Source organism: Pongo abelii, chromosome 18, assembly GCF_028885655.2.
Source record: "Pongo abelii isolate AG06213 chromosome 18, NHGRI_mPonAbe1-v2.0_pri, whole genome shotgun sequence".
Classification (NCBI taxonomy): domain Eukaryota; kingdom Metazoa; phylum Chordata; class Mammalia; order Primates; family Hominidae; genus Pongo; species Pongo abelii.
The window spans coordinates 27,719,769-27,739,775 of NC_072003.2; the positions used below are offsets into that span (position 1 = coordinate 27,719,769).

At 44.1% G+C, this 20,007-nt stretch overlaps 1 protein-coding gene across 2 annotated transcripts in view; it reads left to right on the forward strand.

Moving 5' to 3' along the window:
• TNRC6A (trinucleotide repeat containing adaptor 6A) overlaps positions 1-20,007 on the forward strand; it is a 213,092-nt gene that overhangs the window by 14,435 nt on the left and 178,650 nt on the right. The window contains exon 2 of one of the 2 annotated variants that reach the window (XM_054533659.1): positions 15,862-15,987. In XM_054533659.1, the coding sequence (XP_054389634.1) occupies positions 15,908-15,987 (80 nt within the window). In that variant the 5' untranslated portion in view covers positions 15,862-15,907. Of the gene's footprint in view, positions 1-15,861; positions 15,988-20,007 lie in introns of those variants that run through there. The other variant, XM_063717218.1, reaches the window with a different exon arrangement.

Sequence of the window (20,007 nt, forward strand, 5' to 3'; positions counted from 1 at the left end):
CAAACGTCAGTCACTGAACAGAGGTCTTTTCTGAGTGTTTGGGGAAGAAATGGTTGGTGTGTGCTAAAACTGCTTTTCCACCCCAAAGCATACTAGCTCTCCCAGGGGAAGGTGCTCATGTGAATAATTGAAGGAGGTGATGAGATTTCTTTATATAATACTAATAAGGCCGTAAAAGACCAGAAATCACAGACCTGCTCCCTGTCATCCTTGTCATTATCTGTTTGGTGGAGAAATGTTCTCTCTATGATTTCAAGTAGCGTGTCAACACATTATGGCCAGTAGCTTGAAAAACTTGAACCCCTCATTTTAGGCCCAACATAATAGGAGATTCAGAGCTAAGGATAAGGTATCAGGAAATTGAACTGTGATGCACGAGGCTTTGTTGGCAGGCATTGGCTCTTTCCTAACAGTTGATTTTCTTCATTCTATGGAGAAAGAAATCAATTATGGAGCATATTTTAAAACCCCATGCCGGCCGGGTGCGGCAGCTCACGCCTGTAATCCCAGAACTTTGGGAGGCCAAGGCGGGCAGATCACAAGGTCAGGAGTTCGAGACCAGCCTGACCAACATGGTGAAACCCTGTCTCTACTAAAAATATAAAAATTAGCCGTGCATGGTGGCACGCGCCTGTAATCCCAGCTACTCAGGAGCCTAAGGCAGGAGAATTGCTTGAACCTGGGAGGCGGAGGTTGCAGTGAGCCGAGATCGCACCATTACACTCTAGCCTGAGCTAGAGTGTTAAGTTTGTTTATTTTTATTCTTCCAGTACAGTGACTCTCAGATACATATCTTTGACCCCATCCAAGAGATTCTAATTTATTTGGTCTGCACTGTACTCTGGACACCAATAGTTTGTTTTCAACTTTTATTATAGATTCAGGGGTTACATGTGCAGGTTTGTTACAAAGGTATATTGCATGATGCTGAGGTTTGGAATAAGAATGCCCTGGTAGTGAGCATAGCACATATTTAGTTTTTTTCTCTTGCCTCACTTCCTCCCTCTCCCATCTTGTCCTCCCCAGTGGACACCAATGTTTTTTAAACCCTCTTCAGATTGCTCCAATGTGCCACCAGGTTTCAGAATCACAAATCTAGTGGTCACTCTTGGTTTTTATTTGTTTTTAAAATGTTTTATTATAAAATACCATATGTACAGAAATATAACACACACAGGAAAAAAGAACATAAAGCAAACAAAGCTAAACATTTTTACATTGAGAAATGAAATCTTGCCAGCACCCCAGAAGCTGCCCACATGACTCATTGCAATGTATCTGAAATTTCATAACAGATATCTTTCTATGAGAATCTAGATTTATTCTGCCTCTGTAGCCTTCCTTGGAGCAATTCAAGCCATAGCATACTTTCAAGCCTTTTCCTGCTTGAACAACACTGAAATCTGATGAAATCATAGCTCCAGATTTAAAAAATTTTTTTACATATACACATTCACATTTATGTAAAGCATATGTTTTACCAGGTTTTTTTAGATACTACTTTTTTTCTTTTTTTTGAGGCGGAGTCTCGCTCTGTCGCCCAGGCTGGAATGCAGTGGCACTATCTCCGCTCACTGCAAGCTCCGCCTCCCGGGTTCACGCCATTCTCCTGCCTCAGCCTCCTGAGTAGCTGGGATTACAGGCACCCACCACCACGCCCGGCTAATTTTTTTGTACTTTTTAGTAGAGATGGGGTTTCACCATGTTAGCCAGGATAGTCTCGATCTCCTGACCTAGTGATCCACCCGCCTCGGCCTCCCAACGTGCTGGGATTACAGGTGTGAGCCACTGCGCCCAGCCTGTTTTTTTTTGTTTGTTTGTTTTTTTAATCTACAAATTCCTTTCTCTAGAATTTGCAGTGGTGTCAGAAGCTAAAGCATCAGTCCAAATGAGAATTCCATAAAGTTCAGGAGTAAATGTATGGCCCAACCAGGTAGTTTATATTCTAGAGATGGGACCCTGTATCCTTCTTGGTAGCTAAATATTATCTGGGGTACTGCTCACCTGCTGCAGCTTCTGTGGCTAACCTGAAGTGTCCTAGCTTGGAGGGCTACACATGTAGCTGTGACCTGGAGCAGTCACTGGTGACAGCCTTTCCTTCTCCTCCCTCACATCAGCCTCGATTGTTTTGGAGGCCCTATTAAGAAAGGCTGTGCTTCACAATCCAGGTCAGCTTTCAACTTCAGTGCCTTCCCCAGGCAAGTTATTTATTCCCTTGTTCAAAAAGTAGCTCTGGGGTCTTCATCCTCAGCGCTTGATCATCCTGGAGTTACCAGGCAGAAGGGCGGCATCTGACCCAGCTGGGGCCCTGTAAAATTAATTAATTATCTTAATGACTGCCCTGGGAGACCTCTCTCACTCTTAATATTTGTTTACTCTGATCTTGGATTTCCTGCAGGCTTCCTTGGGAAGAACTGCCTTCCCTCAGGAGTGTTTAGCATTGAATTTCTCTACCCTGGTTCTGCCATTGATTTGACCCCTGATGTGTTCTTATAGGATTTCCTCACAATTTCTGATCTGCTAACAGGTCTCTTTCATGTTTTCTTCTCTTGCTTTTTTTTTTTTTTTTTTTTGACAGTCTCACTCTGTCGCCCAGGCTGGAGGGCAGTGGCGTGATCTCAGCTCACTGCAACCTCTGCCTCCTGGGTTCAAGTGATTCTCCTGCCTCAGCCTCCCGAGTAGATGGGATTACAGGTGCCTGCCACCATGCCCGGCTAATTATTTGCATTTTTAGTAGAGATGGGGTTTCACCATGTTGGCCAGGCTGGTCTCGAACTCCTGACCTCATGATCCGCCCGCCTCGGCCTCCCAAAGTGCTGGGATTACAGGCATGGGCCACGGCACTTGGCCATCTTTCTTGTTTTCTAGCAATTTTGGATTTATATGTAAAATCTGTATGTATGTATAAATATAAAATGTAGTTGATGCTTGAACAACATGGATTTGAACTGCACAGTTTACTTATACGTGGATTGTTTTCAATAAAAGTCACACTAAGGGCCAGGCACACGCCTGTAATTACAGGCTCATGCCTGTAATCCCAGCACTTTGGGAGGCCAAGGCGGGTGGATCACCTGAGGTCAGGAGTTGGAGACTAGCCTGACCAACATGGTGAAACCCCGTCTCTACTAAAAATACAAAAAATTAGCTGGGTGTGGTGTTGGGCACCTGTAATCCCAGCTACTCGGGGGACTGAGGCAGAAGAATCGCTTGAACCTAGGAGGCGGAGGTTACAGTGAGCTGAGATCGCACCATTGCACTCCAGCCTGGGTGAAAGAGTGAGACTCCATCTCAAAAAAAAAAAAAGTTATACCAAGTGTGCCTGCCTCTTCTGTCTCCCTTTCTACCTTCTCCACCTCTGCCAAGTCTGAGACAGCAAGAGTAACCCTTCTTCTTCCTCTTCCCCATCAACCTACTCAAACTGAAGATGACGAAGATGAAGACCTTTATGATGAACCACTTCTACTCAATGAATAGTAAATCTATTTTTATTTCCTTGTGATTTTCTTAATATTGAAGACAGTATATAATACATATAACATGCAAAATACGTGTTAACCGACTGTTTATGTTATCCATAAGGCTTGCAGTCAATAGTAGTCTATTAGTAGTTCAGTTTTTGGGGAGTCAAAAGTTACAAGTAGATTTTCAATGTCGGTGCCCCTAACTCCCACATTGTTCAAAGGTCCACTGTATTTTTTTTTTCTGTCATTTTAGTCAGATTTGGAGTGATCATGGGAGACAGACACCCAGGCTCAAAAAATAAAATGGTGAGACTGGCATATAATGGCATTTCACAGGGAACAGCTATAATTTTAGCACCTGAATTTGAGCTTTAGTGCATAGACAAGTATATTTACAGTTACTTGGATTTTAACTAACACGCAATTTGTTAAAGTTTTAAATGTAAAAACCTAGTTTTCCCGAGGCCTTTAACGTAACTCATGAATCATATTATTATACTTATAAATCTAGTATATCTTATCTAAAGTTATGTATATTTTTTATTTGTTCTTGTATCAATGCTAAATTGTAAATGTGACATAATAAATTCCCCTAAATATTTAACATCACTTAAAAGCCTGCTTAATAAATTTTCCTTCAGCTTTGTCATTTTTAACCACAATTACAAATTTGAATCTCCTAAGTGCTTCAAACATCTGACAAGGCTGACTTATAAATCTGACAAACAGAATTTCTAAGTGCTTAAACACTATTTACAAATCTAATAAGTCTGAAATTATTTATTAATCCAGAAATTTTTAAACATTCAGTTTCAGCCTAAATAAATCAAATTCTCTTAAATATTTTTAATTAAAGTTACAAATCTTATATCAATCAAACTGTTAATTCACCATTCTGCTTAGAGCAACAGTTGTGCTTGTTGGTTTTGCTTTAAATTTATGTCCATAAATCTTCAGTTGACCGCCCAGTACTGCCCCCTAATATATTCACTTTTCTGTTTTCCCAGATAACTGTTATTTTTGGAGGAGGAGAAAGATAGTCATTTATTAGCCTTTTTAAAATTTTTATTTTTAATTGTAGTAAAATACACATAGACCGGGCACAGTGGTTCACACCTGTAATCTCACCGCTTTGGGAGGCCGAGGCAGGTGGATTGTTTGAGTCCAGGAGTTTGAGACCAGGTTGCAAAATCCTGACTCTACAAAAAAGTGCAAAAAGTTAGCTAGGTGTGGTGGCGCGTGCCTATTATTCCCAGCTACTCAGGAGGCAGAGCCAGGAGGATCACCTAAGCCCAGGGAGATCAAGGCTGCAGTGAGCTATGATCACACCACTGCACTCCAGCCTGGGTGACAGAGTGAGACCCTGTCTCAAAAAAAAAATGCACATAACATATTTGCCATCTTAATGATTTTTAAGTGTCCTACATAACTTTTCATAACTTATTCCTCCCTAATTCTCACTTACTATTTAATTGTGAATATTAGAAGCAATTAGAAAAGAATGTTATATTTTTTCTTCCCACTACCAGATCTACCAACCTAACTATGCCTGGGCCAATCTAATCTGCTTTCTCTCCTTTTATAGTGGAGGAATTGTCCATTGACCTCCTTAGGCCAATTCCTGCATTCAAGCCTTGGATCTGATCCTATCTCTCACCTGCTCAGGGACTCTGCTGCTAACACCACCCCCATTCACTTCACATCATCAGCATTTCCCTCTACTGGATCATTTCCATCAGCATCCGGAAGTGCTGTCTTTAAAAACACAAAGCAAGGGCCAGGCACAGTGGCTCACATCTGTAATCCCAGCACTTTGGGAGGCTGAGGCAGGAGGATCATTTGAAGCCAGGAGTTAGAGACCAGTCTGGGCAATGTAGCGAGAACTTGTTTCTACAAAAACAAACAACAACAAAAAAAAACATAAAACAAAGTTTCTTTGGCTCTCCTTCTTCCTCTAGCTACTACCTCTTTATAGGAAAAATATTTTCAAAGAGCTGTCTACCTTTGCTTCCCTCCCACCTCACCTCCTGTTCTCCTATTCTCTCTTTAACCCACTCTAATACAGCCCTAAGGCCTCATGCTGTAGGGAGCCCCACACTGGTCATCCTACAACTGTGCTGTCCCCTTTAGGCAAGGGATTCACAGGTCCAAACAAACATGGCTAGTCAGAAGTTGTCCCTTCACGGACTCTACTCAGAGTACCTAAAACCCTGGGATTCCCTGTCTAAATGGCTCCAAGCCAGTTCCCAGTGCTGGGGAGAGGCTGCTGCCCAGATCCAAGGGATGTGGTATGTGTATCTCTGTACCTAAGAGATGGCTGTTTGCTGGGGTGGAGGTGGGAAGGAGCGTGTTGGTGGAGCTTAGACATTCAGCCTAGAGGGTCCATGCTTGTACATACAGATGAAGAGAAGAAAGAAAAAAAAAGGGACCAGCCCTCCCTGTGCCAATTCATTCTGGAGAAGAACTCTTGGAATCAGAGAATTCTAAATTTGAAACTTGCCTTCCAAACACATATGGTGAATATGCATTTGTCAAGGTAGGAGGATAACATCTATTTTATTTAGCAGTTTGCTTGGCTGATAGCATTTAGTATTTAAACATATGGTGTGTAGATCTCCACTTGTACTTTTGGCCCGTGCCCTACAACTGCTTGAGAAACCTGTCTGGTGAAGGTCACACAGATTCTCTTCAATTTGCCTATCCAGTGGCCAAGTCTCAGATGTCATCTTTCTCAACCCCTCAGCAACATTTGGCACAACATATTACTTTCTTCTCTCGAGTTCCAAGACACCCCACTCTTGGTTTGCCCCTATTCTTTCTCAGTCGTTTTGTTTGTTCCTAATCTTCTTCCCACTTATTGTAAATATTAGAACATCCTAGGGGCTGGGTGCGGTGACTCACACCTGTAATCCCACTTTGGGAAGCTGAGGTGGGTGAATCACTTGAGGTTAAGAGTTCGAGACCAGCCTGGCCAACATGGCAAAACCACATCTCTACTAAAAATACAAAAATTAGACTGGTGTGGTGGCGCATGCCTGTAGTCCTAGCTACTTGGGATGCTGAGGCATGAGAATCACTTGAACCCAGGAGGCAGAGGTTGCAGTGAGCCAAGATCATGCCACTGCACTCCAGCTTGGGTGACAGAGCAAGACTCCACCTCAGAAAAAAAAAAGAACATCCTAAGTTTCAGTCTTCGGACTTGGACTCCACTTAAGTTCTTTTCTTGTTTGTTTGGGATTTTTTTTGGAACAGGGTCTCCCTCTGTTGCCCAGGCTGGAGTGCAGTGACTCGATCATAGCTCACTGCAGCCTCAGCCTCCTGGGCTCAAAGGATCCTCCTATCTCAGCCTCCTGAGTAGCTGGGTCCACAAGTGTGCACCACCACACCCAGCTACTTTTTTTTAATAGACAGGGTCCTGCTATATTGCCCAGGCTGGTCTCGAACTCCTGGGCTTAAGTGATTCTCCTGCCTCTGCCTCCCAAAGTGCTGGGATTACAGGTGTGAGCCACCATGCCCAGGCTCTTTCCTTGTTTGAAAGTCTCATATCTGTAAATATCATCTACAAGCTGACAACACACTTCTCATCTCCCATAACCAGCTACCTGCTGATCATCCCCCTGTGGTTTATTGAACAGGCATCTCAAATTTTACAGGTCCAAACCAGAATTCTTGATTCCCCCTCAAAACAAACCTATCTCTCTCCCAACCTCCAATATCTTTCCCAACTGAAGAAATTCCACCACCATCCACCTAGTTGTTTAATCCCAAACTCTAGAAGTCTTTGATTCCTTATTGTCACCACACCCCACACACAATCCATAGTCAAGTTCCTCTGGTCCTACCTTCCAAACATATTTCCCGGCTATTCATTTCTCTCTGTTTACACTTTCACCATCCTCTTCCAGGCCAATATCATTTTCACCTGGACTGGGTAAGACTCCCACATGGCCCCTCAGCTTCCATTCATTCATACCTTCCTCACTACAGACTTTTCATCTTACAGCCACCCCCAAAGTCTTCTAAAATCATAAATCAGATCCCATGATACCGCTACTCAAAATCTACCAATGAGTTGTCTTCACATTAAAAATAAAATCTGGGGCCAGAAACAATGGCTTTCGCTGGTAATCCCAGCACTTTGGGAGGCCGAGGTGGGCAGATCACCTGAGGTCAGGAGTTCAAGACCAGCTTGGCCAACAAGCTAAACTAAACAGGTTTAGTAGAAACCCTGTCTCTACTAAAAATACAAAAATTAGCTGGGTGCGGTGGTGCATGCATGTAATCCCAGCTACTTAGGAGGCTGAGGCAGGAGACTCACTTGAACCTGGGAGGCGGAGGTTGCAGTGAGTCGAGATTGCGACATTGCACTCCAGCCTGGGTAACAAGAGCAAAACTCAGTCTCAAAAAAAATAAATAAATAAAAAATAAAAAAATTAGCCAGGCATGGTGGCACCTGCCTGTAGTCCCAGCTACCCAGGAGGCTGAGGTGGGAGGATCACTTAAGGCCTGGAGTTTGAGGCTGGAGTAACCCATAATCACACCATTGCACTCCAGCCTGGGTGACAGAGCAAGACCTTCTCTTAAAAAAAAAAAAAAAAAAAAAAAAAAATCCAGACTTCTCAACACGGTCTGCAAGGCCCTACATCACCAGGCACTTGCTTTGTTCTAGAACTTCCTCTCACTTGCTCTGTTGCAGCCACAGTGGCTGCTTTGCAGGTACTTGAACCTACCAAGCTTGCTCTGGCCTCAGAGCCTTTATATGCTCTATTTACCATACATGCAGCTGCTTGACTTATTCATGGTTTACTCCTTTGTAGGTTTTAGATCTCAGCTGAGAGTATTATCTCTTCAAAGAGATCTTCAATCTAAAGTGCAGTGCTTTGATCTAAAGTGCAATCTATCACCTTAACCAGGCTTATTTCCTTACAGCATCACTTACTTTCAAAAATTATACTCATGGTGTATTTATTTTTTTTCTTTATTTTTTTTTTTCTTGAGACAGAGTCTCACTCTGTTGCCCAGGCTGGAGTGCAGTGGCACAATCTCGGCTCACTGCAAGCCCTGCCTCCTGAGTTCACGCCATTCTTCTGCCTCAGCCTCCCAAGTAGCTGGGATTATAGGCGTGTGCCACCACACCCAGCTAATTTTTGTGTTGTTAGTAGAGATGGGGTTTCACCATATTGGCTAGGCAGACCTCAAACTCTTGAGCTCGTAATCCACCCACCTCGGCCTCCCAAAGTGCTGGGATTACAGGCGTGAGCCACTGCGCCCGGCTTTTATTTCTTTACTTGTTTGTTTTCTGTGCCTCCACACACACACCTTCCTCCCAATAGAATTTAAACTCCATTAAGGTATAGAATTTATCTCTCTTTTTTTTTCGAGACGAAGTCTCGCTTTGTTGCCCAGCCTGGAGTGCAGTGGCGTGGTCTCAGCTCACTGCAACCTCTGCCTCCCGGTTCCAGGGATTCTCATGTCAGCCTCCCAAGTAGCTGGGATTACAGTCATGCACCACCACACCTGGCTAATTTTTGTATCTTTATTAGAGACATGGTTTCGCCATGTTGCGCAGGCTGGTCTCTTGAACTCCCGGCCTCAAGTGATCCTCCCGTGTCAGCCCTCCAAAGTGCTAGGATTACAGGCATGAGCCACTGGGCCAGACCAAATTTATCTTTTTTATCACTATATATGCCCAGTGCCTGGAACAGTGTGATCATTTGATCAATAAATTTCAAAATTGGGCCGGGTGCAGTGGTTCAGGCCTGTAATCCCAGCACTTTGGGAGGTTTGCTTGAGCTCAGGAGTTGAAGGCCAGCCTAGACTACATGGTGAAACCCCATCTCTACAAAAAAATACAAAACAGATAGCCAGGCATGGTGGTGCACGCCTGTAGTCCCAGCTACTTGGGAGGCTGAGGCAGGTGGATCCTTTAAGCCCAGGAGGCAGAGGTTGCAGTGAGCCGAGATCACGCCACTACACTCCAGCCTGGGCGACAGAGAGAGACCCTGTCTCAAATAAATAAATAAATAAATAAATGCACATTGAATATACCAGATTCTCTTAAGCGTTTCACACACCTTAAATACGGTAACATGCAAAATCTACACATTATCACTAGGACTATAGAAACGAATTGCTGAACCTAATACAAGAGTATTAATACCACAGGTATGACTTATTTGCCCATTGTCTCTATACTTGTTTTTACACTTTTCTGTATTTGTCACATCACTTCCCTACTAAGAAAACAGATTTGTTATCCCAGGTCAGCTGAGGTTACAAGTCCAGGAACTTCATTCGGGGATTCCAGATTACAACGAGGGATCCAGAATGTGCTCTCCAGGGTGGGGCAGCATCAGCCCCCACCTTACCAATCTTAGCCCTTTCTCGTGGTTCAGTGGCACCTGGCCTGTCCATGGAGGCTATCAAGCCTGTGTCTTGCCCTAGAATTTAATGTAAATTTCACAACGTAAGCATCATTTACATTTCACATTTAGCAAGTTGGAAAAAAAATCTTATTCTCCATACACTTTTTTCTTTCTTCATTTGTTTTGTTGTTGTTGAGACAAGGTCTTACTATGTTGCCCAGGCTGGTCTTGAACTCCTGCCTCAGCCTCCCAGAGCACTGGGATTACAGAAATGAGTCACCTTTCTTTCTTTCTCTTTCTTTCTTTCCTTCTTTCTTTCTTTTTCTTTTCTTTCCTTCCTTCCTTCCTTCTTTCTTTCTTTGTAATGCTGGAACTCTGTACCTTTCACCTAGATTGTTTTACTTCTTATTCATAAGATTCTGCACCTTTATTTATTTATTTACTTATATATTTATTTGTTTATTTTTGGAGACCTGTCACCCAGGCTTGAGTGCAGTGGCTCGATCTTGGCTCACTGCAACCTCTGCCTCCCAGGTTCAAGCCATTCTCCTGCCTCAGCCTCCCAAGTAGCTGGGATTACAGGAGCCCACCACCATGCCCAGCTAATTTTTGTATTTTTAGTAGAGACAGGGTTTCACCATGTTGGCCAGGTTGGTCTCAAACTCCTGACCTCAAGTAATCCACCTGCCTTGGCCTCCCAAAGTGCTGGGATTACAGGCACAAGCCACCACACCTGGCCAGATTCTGCACGTTTTTAAAAAATTTTTCTTTCTCAATTGTCTCAGCACCCATCATAGACATCACATTTGTTGGTATTCAGGGAAAACAATTACCATTTGTGTATCTGTAAACTTCCAGAACTCTCTTATTATTTCTGAGAGTTTTTGCATAATTCTCTGAGGTTTTACACAAAGAAAGATGATTTTGTCACCTTATTGCCAGTAGCTGTACCTTGTATTTTGGTCTCCATGGTTTTTTGTTTTATTTTTGCCTGAGCTTCCAGAAACATCATCAAATGATAGCGGTAGCTCACATCCTGCGTTTTATTTCTGACTTTAAAGAGACAATGCTGGTGTTTTATTGTTAAGGATGATGCCATTGATCTGAGATTCTTTTATCATCCATTCCTTAATTCGTTATACATTTATTGGTACCCATCCAAGTGCATTGGATTTGGCAATATGCAGGGCGCTGATCGCCTTGGGGAAAGCAGTTCCAATGGCAGGGTGCCAGCAAAAGCCAGATTGCAGTGGTTTGTAGGGAGGCATGTGACGGAAACCTTCTTCTTTACTGCCTGCCAAGGATTTTCATCAGGAATGGGTGCTGGATTCTTTCTTAATGCCTTTTCAGCATTTATTAGTAACATTGTGGGTTGTTTTTTATACTTGACCTATTGGAATGATTTAACATATTAATATATTTTCATTCATTCATTCAAGAAATACCTAAGTGCCTATGATAAGCCAGATACTCTTCTATTATTGTAATGTTAGATTTGTGATTTTATAAAATATTGTAGGACCTTGTGGTTTTTTTTTTTTTTTTTTTTTTTGTGAGACAGGATCTTGCTCTGTCACTCAGGCTGGATTGCAGTGGTGTGATCACAGCTCACTGCAGCCTCAAACTCCTGGGCTCAAGAGATCCTCCCATCTCATGCTCTCGAGTATTTAGGACTACAGGCACATGCCACTGCGCCTGGTTTATTTTTTAACTTTTTTTTTGACAAGGTCTCACTATGTTGTCCAGGGTGGTCTTGAACTCCTGGCCTCAAGTGATCTTCTCACCTCAGCTGAGATTACAGGTGGAGCCACTAAGCCTGGCTCTTTGTTTTATTTTTATATCAATTTGTAAATATTGAACTGTTTTGACAGTAGTAAGATAAATTTGACTCAATTATGGCATTTTGTTCCTTAATTTTTAATTACTAAATCAATGGATGCTTATTATTAAAAATTCAAGATGCAAAAGCATATAAATCCAGAAAGTTCAGATATTCCCTATTAATAGATATTTCTGAACCTTTTTATCTTTTAATTGTCATAAGCTTGAAAAAGTTATTTGTAAGCATTTTATGTAGAATTTTCACATCTATATTCATGGCTGTGGTATAGATATTACAGTAAGACAGCCATACCTGGGGCCCCATCAGATTGGCCTCTCCTGCTAAATGACACTTTGTTGCAGTGGTTTTTTTGTTTGTTTTTCTTTTTGTTTTTGAGACAGGGTCTCACTCCCTGGCCCAGGCTAGAGTGTAGTAGTGGGATCATGGCTGACTGTAACCTCAACCTCCCAGGCTCAAGTGGTCCTCCCGCCTCAGCCTCCCTAGTAGCTGGGACTTCAGGTGCACACCACCATACCTGGCTAGTTTTAAAATTTTTTGTAGAGATGGGGTTTCACCATGTTGCTCAGGCTGGTCTTGAACTCCTGGCCTCAAGCGATCTGCCCGTCCCAGTCTCCCAAAGTGCTGGGATTACAAGTGTGAGCCGTCGTGCCCAGCCTGTTGCAGTTCTTGACCCATCTGTGGTCTGGGCAGCCTGGCGTTCCCTCCACCCATGGGCATACTGGATGCCATGCGGAGGTCACTGAGGTTTACTTGTTCAAAGAGTATGAGCATTGATCTGACTATGACTCCATTGTTCTAAGCAAGGGGCAAATAATACAATAAATAGATTAAATGTGCAGTATATTAGATGGTGATCAGACCTATGGAGGGAAAGTAAGGAAGGAGGAAGGGAAATGTTATTGGAAGTGAGAGAACCACAGTTACTGTGGGAAGGAAGGTCCCATGTGGGGAGGTGCAGAGCTTTCTTAAAAGAGGACTCAGGCAGCAGTGAGAACGAGGGCGCTACAACCACACAACACAATACCAAGGAATCTCACAAATATCACATCCAATGAAAGAAGAAAGGCACGTAGAGTACATTCCATATGATGCCATTTATTTATTTATTTATTTTTGAGATGGAGTCTGGCTCTGTTGCCCAGGCTGGAGTGCAGTGGCCTGATCTTGGCTCACTGCAACCTCCGCCTCCTGGTTCAAGCGATTCTCCTGTCTCAGCCTCTCAAGTAGCTGGGACTACCGGCTCGCGCCACCACACCCAGCTAACTTTTGTATTTTTAGTAGAGACAGGGTTTTACCATGTTGGCCAGGCTGGTCTCAAACTCCTGACCTCAAGTGATCCACCCACCTCAGTCTCCCAAAGTGCTGGCATTACAGGCGTGAGCCACCATGCCCGACTGTGATGCCATTTATACAAAGTACAAAAACAGGCAGCAAAAATCAGTATAGCGGCCAGGCGCAGTGGCTTGCCACTATAATCCCAGCACTTTGGGAGGCTGAGGCAAGAGGATCACTTAAGCCTAGGAGTCCAAGACCAGCCTGGGCAACATAGTGAGACCCCATCTCTACCAAAAATACAAAAATTAGCCCAGCGTGATGGCACATGCCTATAGTCTCAGCCACTCATGAGGCTGAGGTGGGAGGACTGCTTGAACCTGGGTGGTTCATTTGAAGTGAACCGAGATCACACCACTGCACGCCAACCTGGGCGACAAAGCAAGACCCTGTCTCAAAAAACAGAAACAGGCTGGGCACGGTGGCTCACGACTGTAATCCCAGGACTTTGGGAGGCCGAGGCAGGCAGATCGCTTGAAGCCAGGAGTTCAAGACCAGCCTGGCCAACATGGTGAAACCCTGTCTCTACTAAAAATACAAAAAGTAGCTGGGCGTGGTGGCACGTGCCTGTAGTCCCAGCTACTCGGGAGGCTGAGGCAGGAGAATCACTTGAACCCGGGAGGCAGGGGTTGCAGTGAGCTGAGATCATGCCATTGCACTCCAGCCTGGGTGACAGAGCAAGGTTGTCTCAAAAAAAAAACCAGAAAAAACCTCAAATGAATCCCTGTAATCTCTAAATAGTGTTGTATTTAGTCTCCCTTAAACTGACTGCCTTGGGAAAACTAAAGCAATAACTATTTCTAGTGTCATTTTTCTGTTTTAAAAAATCATTTCTGTCTTCCCTCTGGTTATATAAGAATAATAAACTCAGCAGACATCAAAATACTGTTAGGACTTAGGAGGTCAAGTAAAACAAGGATAGAAATCTGTTGCCATTGGATTGGGCAACATGTAAGATCTTGATGATGTTGGTGAAAATAGCTTCACTGGTGTGGAGGCAACTGATCCCAGAGTGCAGAGATTTTGGAGAAATAGGATATGAGGAACTGGAAACAGTCAATCCTCACAAATATTTCAAGTACTTTGACTCTTAAAGTTAAGAGAGGACGTACATAGGGTTGATAATTGTTTAATTGTTTGTGTGAATGTTTGTCATAGAAGATGAGAAAGACGGCTGTGTGTGGTGGCTCATGCCTGTGATCCCAAAACTTTAGGAGGCCGAGGCAGGAGAATTATGTGAAGCCAGGAGTTCGAGGCCAGCCTGGATGACATATCAAAAAACTTGTCTCTACAAAAAATTAAAAAAAGAAAATTAGCCAGGCATGGTGGCACACACCTGTAATCTCAGCCACTTAGGAGACTGAGGTGGGAGGATCTCTTGAACCCAGGAATTGGAGGCTGCAGTGAGCTGTGATCACACCACTGCACTCCAACCTGGGCAACAGAGAAAGACCCTGTCTCAAAAAACATGAGAAAGACTAAGATATGAGTATGTGCTAAAGGATGAAATCAGTAGACAGAAATAGTTTCATTCATTGATTTCTGCTTTCAATCTTTTCATCATTCACTTATTCACCAACTACTTACTAAATACCTGTTGTACCAGCCACTTTTTTTGTTTTCTTTTTGAGACAGGGTCTCGCTCTATCGCCCAGGCTGGAGTACAGTGGTGTGATCATAGCTCACTGTAGCCTCCATCTCCTTGGACTCACTCAAGTGATCCTCCTGCCTTAGCCTCCTGAGTAGCTGGGACTTACAGATATGCACCACCACATTTGGTTAATTTTTTTTTTTTTTTTTTTTTTTTTTTTTGTAGAAATGAGGCTTCACTATGTTGCGCAGACTGGTCTCAAACTCCTGAACTCAAACAATCTTCCCACCTCGGCTTCCCAAAGCTCTGGGATTACAGGCATGAGCCATGGCACTTGGCCCAGTCACTGTTTTTTGACAGTGATAATAGAGCAATGATAGGTGCGATCTCATGTAATTTACGGTCTATCTGAGAAGAGAGAGAAGTTGCAGACATAGGTGACAGCGAGAATGATAGTTGGGTGGGGGAGTCTTGAATAAAAGTACAAGATAATAGACCAGCCAGCCAGGCACAGTGGCTCACGCCTATAATCCCAGCACTTTGGGAGGCCAAGGCAGGTGGATCCATAGAGCTCAGGACTTCAAGACCAGCCTGAGCAACATAGGGAGACTCTGCCTCTGCAAAAAATACAAAAAATTAGCTGGGCATGGTGGTGTGCACTTCTAGTCCTAGCTACTCAGGAGGCTGAGACAGGAGGATCACTTAAGCCTGGGAGGCCGAGGCTGCAGTGGGCTGTGATTGCACAGCTGCGCTCCAGCCTGGGTGACAAAGTAAAACTCTGTCAAAAAAAAAAAAAAAGAAAGAAAAAGAAAAAAGGAAGAAAAAGAAGGGAATGAGGCTGGGCACAGTGGCTCACACCGGTAATCCCAGCACTTTGGGAGGCTGAGGCGGGTGGATTGCTTGAGCTCAGGAGTTTGAGATCAGCCTGGGCAACATGGCAAAGCCCCATCTCTACCAAAAATACAAAACATTATCTGGGCATGGTGGTGCACACCTGTGGTCCCAGCTACTTGGGAGGCTGTGGCAGGAGGATCACCTGAGCCCGGGAGGCAGAAGTTGCAGTGAACCAAGATGGAACCACTGCACTCTGGCCTGGGTGACAACAACAACAACAACAAAAGTAAGGGATGAAATTAAAGTTTGTACCCAGGAGTTGCACATGGGTGTGTGTCTCATAGGCAAATAGGCATCACTGGTTGTGTTTGGGAGGGGAATGAAGTAAGAAGTGGAGAATCACTAATCTAATGCAACCTCTTCCTTTCTCAGGTGTGAAAACTGAGGCCCGGAGAGGTGATGTGATTTGCCTAAAGTCATGCAACTAGTGGCAGAGCCAGGCCTAGAAGCCAGGTGTCCTGGCTCTCAAGACATTCCGCTGCCCGAGGAATGGAACAGGTAGTATCACTCACACTGGGGGCCACGGGTCAGTCCATTCAGCCCAGAGCTGCCTGAGGTTCCAACTAAGGAAACCAGAGGAAACATCCACTCAAAATTCTGACAAGTTGAACGGGGTTGAAATCAGAACTGGGCAAGAGAAAGGGGGCAAGGTTTGAAACTCAGACCTCACGATCCTGGGACAGAGGCCAATGTACCATCACCCCACATCACCTTCTGAAGGTGGATTGAGCTCTGGCCCTATCATGTCCATCTCTAAACAGCTTGGTGGTGAGTCCTCTTCCAGCCATTCTGCGACCCATGCTCTGTCTGATATGATTCACAGTGTTAGGAACATCAATGGCCACTTGCAGAGGATGTGTGGGAGGACGGAGAAAAAGGGACACAGGGAGACCAGTTAGGAGGCCTTTGGAGAGATCCCGGAGGAAAGTGAAGAGGAAGGGCTGGTAGGAGAGATCTGCTGGATCCGTATGGCATCACTTGGGTTAGTGGTTGGTAAAGTTGGTCAGCAGTGATGGTGCAAAAGCTAGAGTAGAAATGAAATCTGCATCAAAGTGGGAAGGAAAAGAGTTACTGCTTTTGTATATGTCTACTTGCTATTTCTACTAAAGGATGTTCTTAAGCCAAGTATTGATAAAACAAAATCTACCTTTGGTATTATAAGTAAGATATACCCTATGAATTATTTGTAAACATGAGTACTAGTCATTGGTAATGTGTATTAACCCCTCTGAATATTCTGGGTTATGATTTCTTTTTCATTCATTCGATGATTTTTTTATTGAGCAACTACCATGTACCATGCACCATGCATTGGTCTGGGCATTTGGAATACATCAAGTGAATTAAACAAACAAATACCATTGAACTCCTAAAACTCAATCAGCGGCAGGTGGCCAGAGAAGCTAGTCTTTGGGAAAAACAATGGGAGAAAAAGCTAAGGAGAAAATTCTCAATTGACACAGTAGTAATCAAAGTAAAAGCTGGAAAGATGTATATTGATAGATTGGGTTTGATTGGATCCCATGGGGAAGGATTTTTCCAGGCAGGGAGAGCTGAGATAGCAGACTGATCATTTCAGAGGATCTACCTGAATCAGTGGCTACGATCATGTGTCTCCTGACAGGACCAGATTCTTGGGGGTAAAAGGCAACAAAAGAGGCTCCATAGGGAGGGGCTCTCAGCAAAGGCGGTGTGAGGAGGCTCAGATCTGGAACAGTTAAGCAGGTCATCAGACTCCAAGAAACCGAGCAATGTTGTCCAAAAGTTATCCAACGTGGTGGTGTGGGGAGAAAGCCATGGAAAATCTAGGAGCATCTGACGCCTGTTGAGTTGTCAGGCAGGGATTGAGCAGTGGTCAGTGGGCAGAAAGCAAGGCTGTGGTCACTAAGCTGAGGTTTAAGGAACATTTCCAGCCTCTGGGAGGAGTAGGTTATATCCCATGCAAGGCATTAAATAGGGACAAAGGCACAGGAGGGGAAAAGGAAAATGACCTCAGAAGTAGAGGATAAGAAATAGCTTAAGAACAGAATCAGGCCGAGCGCAGTGGCTCACACCTGTAATCCCAGCACTTTGGGAGGCCGAGGTGGGAGGATCACTTGAGCCCAGGAGTTCCAGACCAGCTTGGCCAACATGGCGAAACCCAGTCTCTACTAAAAGTACAAAAAAATTAGCTAGGCATGGTGGCACATGCCTGTAATTCCAGCTACCTGGGAGGCTGAGGCAGGAGAATCTCTTGAACCCGGAAGGTGGAGGTTGCGGTGAGCTGAGGTAGTGCCACCGCACTGCAGCCGGGCGACAGAGTGAGACTCCATCTCACTCGCTTGAGGCCAGGATTTCAAGACCAGCCTAGGCAATGTAGTGAGACCCTGTCTCTACAAAAAATTTTTAAACTTAGCTGGGCATGGTGGTGTGTGTCTGTAATCCCAGCTACTTGGGAGATTGAGGTGGAAGGATGGCTGGAGCCCAGGAGTTCAAGGCTGCAGTGAGCTATGATTGCTCCACTGCACTCCAGCCTAGGCAACAGAGTGAGACCCTGTCTCTTTAATATATATATATATATATCATCCATCCCATTCATGGGAACCCCATGGCCTGGGCTATAGAGGAAGTAGGATGCAGAGACAGGAAACAGGCAGGGCCCATCATTCCTGCCCCATGCAGAAGGAAGGAAGGAAGAAATCATGCCTATTGCTTCTTTCCTTTTGTCATCAGGAATCCCCATGAGTGCCATGACACTGAGGTTTCCAGAGAGTGCTTTTTCTTTAATTAACCCAGGTATTCATTTCAAAACTCAGAGAATGGTTTTCTTAGGGCTGCGGATTAGGGCAGGCATAGGGTCCTAACCTATGTCTTAATCTTTTGCTTTATGTGGTTTCTTTCAGCTGTGACCGCCCCGATCCACCATTCATTCTTAGTCCAGACACCTCTTTGTACAGCTCACTCTCCACTGCACACTCTATTTTATTCCATCTTCCTGGCTTCCAGCCTTACTGCTTATTCTTCTGTTTGGAGGCTAACCTAACCCATCAGACTTGAGGCTTGGCCCGGTCTTCCCGTGAGTCAACATCTTCCTCTAATAATACTTCTGTAGTGGACATTCTATCGGATTCCCCACTGTCCCTTCCACCACCCCTCCCCCCCCCCACACCCCATTAGTAGCAGCAATACAGTGGGGAAGAATTTACAAGTCTAGGCCACACACGGACACTGATCCTATGCTGAATTTGACTTCCAAATAATGTTTCTGTCTCTGCACCACTTACTCCAGAATCTAAGTCCCGGGAGGAAGGATCTAATTGCTCAGCTTCACAGCTAACTTCTTGAACCTGGCTCCTTCAGCTTCCAGAGTGGATGATGAGATGAGAGGGGAGACAAGTGACTTAGACAGCTCTCTTGTCGGACCTAATCACAGTGCATAATTCTTGCAGCGGGAACACTGGTGCAAATAAGAGGGCAGGCAATTCTAGATCATCTCTGGGTTTTGTTTGTTTTCTTTTCTTTAATTTTTTTTTTTTTTTTTTTTGAGACAGAGTCTGGCTCTGTCGCCCAGGCTAGAATGCAGTGGCGCGATCCTGGCTCACTGCAAGCTCTGCCTTCCGGGTTCATGCCATTCTCCTCCCTCAGCCTCCCGAGTAGCTGGGACTACAGGCACCCGCCACCATGCCTGGCTAATTTTTTTTGTATTTTTAATAGAGACAGGGTTTCACCGTGTTAGCTTGTTTCGTTTTTTGAGACAGGGTCTCACTCTGTCCACCAGGCTGGAGTGCAGTGGTGCAATCATAGCTCACCGCATCCTCAACCTCCTGGGCTCAAGTAATCCTCCCACCCCAGCCAAGAAGCTGGGACTACAGGTGCATACCGCCACATCCAGCTAATTTTTTAATATTTTGTAGAGATAAGGTTTCACTACGTTGCCCAGGCTGGCCTCAAGCTCCTAGGCTCAAGCGATCCTCCCGCATCAGCCTCCAGAGTAGCTAGGACTACAAGTTCATGACACCACACCAGGCTCATTTGTTTTTTTTTTTTTTGTGGGTTTTTTTTGTTTGTTTTTTGTAGAGTCAAGGTCTCACTGTGTTGCCCAGGCTGGTCTCAAACTCCTAGTCTCAAGCAATCTGCCTGCCTTGGCCTCCCAAAGTGCTGGGATTACAGGCATGAGCCACCACACCCAGCCCATCGCTATTGAATAGAATAATAACACAAACCACATACGTAATTGTAAATATTCTAGTTGCCGCACTTTTAAAAGGTAAAAAGAAACAGATGAAATTAATTTTAACATTACAATTTATTGAACCTAACATTTCTAAAATATCATCATGTCAACCTGAAATCAATATAAAAATTTGTAATGAGATATATTCCTTACTTCCTGTTGTTATTCTAAATCTTTGACATCCAGGGTGTATTTTACACTTACAGTACAGCTGTCATTGAAAACATTTGATCTGTATTTATAGTTACAGTTGAAAAAGTAGAACAGCATATGCAGGTTGTTCCAAAGATACTTAAATATTTTCC